Below are 4,415 nucleotides of genomic sequence, written 5' to 3'. Positions count from 1 at the left end.
ACTTTTTTGGTTTGGGCCCCCAAAACCCCCCAGCCACTGCTGACAGCAACCTGCTGTGGTTTAACTCCAGCCATCAGCTCAGCCCTGCACGGCCGCTCCCTTGCTCCTTCCTGCTGGGATGGGGGAGAGAATCAAAAGACTAAAAGGGACAAAAACTCGTAGGCTGAGATAGAGACGGTTTAACAGGTAAAGCAAAAGCTGCGCACACAAGCAAAGCCAACCAAGGAATTCGTTCGCTGCTGCCCATCACTGGTGTCCAGCCATCTCCAGGAAAGCCGGGCTCCATCACGCGTAACGGAGACTTGGGAAGACAAATGCCATGACTCCAAACAGCCCCCTCTTCCTTTTTCCTCCCCCAGCTTTACATGCTGAGCATGACGTCATATGGTCTGGGATATCCCCTTGGTCAGCTGGGTTCAGCTGGCCCAGCCATGTCCCCTCCCAGCTTCTTGTGCACCCCCAGCCTGCTCGCCGGTGCGGTGGGGTGAGGAGCAGAAAGGCCTTGACTCTGTGTAAGCTGCTCAGCAGTAACCCATATATCATTGGATTATCAACACTGTTTCCATCACAAATCCAAAACATAGCACCATACCAGCTACTGTGAAGCAAATTAACTCTATCCCAGCCAAAACCAGCACAAAAACCCACATAGCAATTTCTGCCGTAGAGTGTCAAAGTTTTGGGTGGCTGAGTCCTAGGCTGGTTTTAGCCAAGTGGTGTCACAGCCTCGGGCAGCTTCAGCTCTGCTCTGAACCCCACTTGCTGGGAAGGACAAGCTCCCGGGGAGATCTCAGCTGAGGCTGGGACAGGCAGAGCCACGTCCAGCATCTGCGCTGGGGCTGCAGTGGCGAGGGAAGCAGAGAGGGAGGAAGCTTCCACTTTGCTGTAGCTGAGCACTGAAAAAAACCAACCAGGCAGCAGGAACAGGATCCCCTGAGTCATCCCCTTCTCTGCTCTTTCGCCAGCCTAGACTCAGCCTCCTCCAGCATCTCTTGGTCCTACTGCTTTGGCATACAAACAAACCAAACAGCTAAATGTTTCCTCCCACTCCTGCATGAAGCCCAAGTTGCTCTGGCCTTACCCACCTAAGATGCCCTTCACCCTCAGCGGGTCTGCAGCCTGCTGGGGTCAGACCTTCCTTGGGGCTTTGGAGCTTTTACAGCAGGGTTTAAGCTGCAGCACTCAGGAAGGGGCAGTGGGGGTGGTTCACGGTGGTTTCCGCGCACAGTCTGACCTGAGCATCTCTTGCTTAATTTCCTGTGCCCTAGAGACACGATTCCTCCTGCTGTTTAATTCCTGTGAATAAAGGTGGGACAGGAAATGTGGGGAAAGGCTTTAAGGTGACATCAGCTCTAAAAGGTAACAGCCTCCAGCCGCTGGAATCTGCTGGGGAAGCAAAAAAGGAGGATCTGCCTCCTTCCCTTTGTTTATGACCTTCCTCTTTTCTGCCAGGGTGAACTCCTCGGAGTATTTTCCGATTTTCCTGGCACTTCTGTGGCAGGCTGGACTCTTCTTCCATCAAGGTGAGAGTAGCCCATTACCTGGTTTGTCACTGGATTTGTTCCCCTGAGTGCTGGCTCAGTCTCAGGTCCAGCTCACCTTCCTAACAATAAATTGGGCAGTAATTCTGTCTTTGATGGGAAGGTAGAGCCAGAGGACAGAGCCTCTATTCCTTCACTTTGGGCTACCTACTTGGCTCAAAGCAGCTCTAAAAAGCCTTTGCAAATGGTCACTGTGATCTCTCTCGACTGCAGGTCTGGCGGCGGGCTTGGGTCTGCTCTATCTCTGTGGCCGCTACTGCTACTTTGTGAGGTACAGAGCATCGTCGTTAGAAAGGTAAACACCTCTGCCAGCCTGGTAACACCTCTGCCAGTACGTGGTAACCCCTGGGGCTTTGCATTTGGGAACATAATGTGCTTTGGGAAAGCTCAGAGCTCCCTCTGGCTCCTTTGGGGTCCCTACATGATTCTGCCTTGCTGAGCTCTGCCCAGGGCATAACCTGGGCATGGGTACAGGGCTGAGGCCAGAGACACAGACACAGAGCAAGGCTGGAGCTGCCCCAAGCCCTTGTGGGTACTCCCTTGAGGCAGGAGTGGGGCATGGGACCCCATGCGGGGGACAGGGCTGCCTTTCCATCCTGGTTTTTCAGGGAGGGAGGGACCATTCCTGGGTGACAGCAGCGATGCTTGGTCTCAGCAGGCTCCCTCTCTCTCCCTAGGCTCACCCCGATATATTTTAGCGCTGGAGTTCTCTGGATTCTCCTCGCAGTGTCAGCCCTGGGCATCTTGCATTTCTTCCTATCTCACTACATGGGGCTGAACGTCCTCCAGCTTCTCACAGGGTGACCTGCTCCTCCATCCCTCATCAGTGCCTCCGAGTCCTGCTCCCTCCTGCTCACAGCAACAGGCTGGCTGTCCCTAATACCACTCAAATCCACCCTCACCTGAGTTTTTAACACCTCCCTCAGCATCAGCATGAACTGCTGAGCTCTTTGGGAGGTGTTCTTCTCCCACAGCGCTCTCTGTGCCAAGTGCTGTGTTATTTCTGCTGATGCGGAAATAGCGAGGCTCCAAAACAAGGAGAATTTTAGGAAAACCGGACACATAAAAGCAAACTCATCCCATCAAGCTGCCCCAGGGAACTGCCATGTGTTTCCCTTCCTCCAGCAGCTCCACCTTCAACGCAGGCACCCAGGCAAGAGACAAACAGGAGCAGCCATCACCATGTTGCACGAAAGTCTGTTAGTGCCCTCGTAACACTGTAAATCAGGCTGCACGAGTCATAACCACTACTGCATGTATAACTGGGAATATTGCTGAGCAACAACGTGCACAAATAAAAAGACACTGAGCTTGCTGTGCTGGGTGTGTCCTTGTGGGTCTGCAACAAGCTGACAATGAAAACCTGGGTGTTTGACCATAAGGAGGCTGCCTCAGTTTCCCCTCTGTGCGGTGACCCTATGACTCACGGGACCAGAGTTGTGAATGGGGAGAAGCTGATTTTCAGAGCTCCTGGATCGCTCAGCACCAAACAGTGGTCCCTGCTGGGTGGTTTGCGCAGGGCTCAGGTTCCCTCTGGGTTTGGTGTCCCTGCAGCAGGAAGGGCTGGTTTTTCACCAGCACCCAGCAGTCACAATGCTGATGCTTTTGGCCATCGGTCCACTCAAGTTAGCAACACAGCTCAGCAAACACCAGCAATGCTCCGTGCCATCATCATGGGGGGATTTCATCCCAAACTCAGAGCGCAAAAGTAACTGCATTAACAGCCTAACCCTATGTTCAGTCCTGCCATCCTCCTCCCGCCCTGTCCCCAGCGGTAGGCATATCTAGACTGTAAGAACAGAAGGGAGGGGTTTTCTAGACGAAGTGATTAATTTTTCGCATTGTTTTATTTCCTTCTTTGAATTTTAAACTGGGTTATCTAGCAAAACCCCGAGTCCGTTTCCTTTTCAGGCTCTCCTGCCCATTGTGCTGCTCTGTTGAAGTTGGCAAACACCACAGGGGAAGCCTTATATTCGAATGAAAATAACTGCACAGCACTTGCTGCTGCAAAGTTGTCAGTGCGGAGGGGCCCCATCCTCACAGGAATCCCTGGGTGTCACAGCAAGATAAACAAAACCCAGATAACTTATTTTCTAGCAGTTTGGGTGAAACCCTTTGGAAAAGGCTGAGCATCATTTAATCCTGGTTGTGTCTTAGCAAGTCCAGGGAGCAACATACATGCCACCTGTCCCCATGAGATTCTACTTAGTCTTTACATTAACATGTCCCACCACGTCCTGGAGTTAAATTCTCAGTCCTCACCTTTCCCTGGCATAACCAGTCCTCTCCCAGAGGGTTAATACAGCAGGACCAGCCCACGCTGCTGGCGCTGGTCCTGGCTCCATGTCAAAACTCTGCTGTCTTGGGTTAGTCCAAGTGGGTGCTCACTGGTTCTGCAGACACAACCTGCATCTTCCACTCTTCTACCAGTTTTCTAACCCCACTGTGTAGACCCTGAGCCCCCCTCCACCTCAGCCCCACCTGTCTCGGCCGTGCTGCAGAATGACTCAGAGAAGGGACGTCAATGATTCAGCAGGGAGGCTATAGCGAGTCAGCTTCTCCCCTTGGATGCACAGAGGACTATTAAAAGAACTGGCACAGCACTGCCAGGTGCTAACGTCGGCTGCCTGCTGTCGCTACTTCTACCACAGAAAAACTGCCCGGCGCATCAGCCCCTTCAAACTGCCAGAGGGGTGGATTCAGATGCCGCTAGCAGAAGGAAAGCTCCTCCTCTCCCCCGAGGCCTGGCCCAGCACTGCCAGGTTCTAACCTCGGCTGCCTGCTGTCGCTACTTCTACCACAGAAAAACTGCCCGGCGCATCAGCCCCTTCAAACTGCCAGAGGGGTGGATTCAGATGCCGCTAGCAGAAGGAA

The 4,415-nt window shown here is 53.1% G+C and overlaps 1 protein-coding gene across 1 annotated transcript in view; it reads left to right on the top strand.

The window, feature by feature from the left end:
* Positions 1-2,345, top strand: part of LOC104499775 (leukotriene C4 synthase-like) — a 3,577-nt gene extending 1,232 nt beyond the window's left edge. Inside the window, exons 3-5 of the mRNA XM_010143329.1 lie at positions 1,453-1,523; positions 1,755-1,836; positions 2,219-2,345. Coding sequence (XP_010141631.1) covers positions 1,453-1,523; positions 1,755-1,836; positions 2,219-2,345 — 280 coding nt within the window. The remainder of the gene's footprint in view (positions 1-1,452; positions 1,524-1,754; positions 1,837-2,218) is intronic.
* The last annotated feature ends 2,070 nt before the right edge of the window (positions 2,346-4,415 follow it).

Source organism: Buceros rhinoceros, unplaced genomic scaffold (assembly GCF_000710305.1).
Source record: "Buceros rhinoceros silvestris isolate BGI_N320 unplaced genomic scaffold, ASM71030v1 scaffold19849, whole genome shotgun sequence".
Classification (NCBI taxonomy): Eukaryota; Metazoa; Chordata; class Aves; order Bucerotiformes; family Bucerotidae; genus Buceros; species Buceros rhinoceros.
Note: the sequence above shows the minus strand (reverse complement) of the source record. Positions and strands in the feature narration are given on the sequence as shown.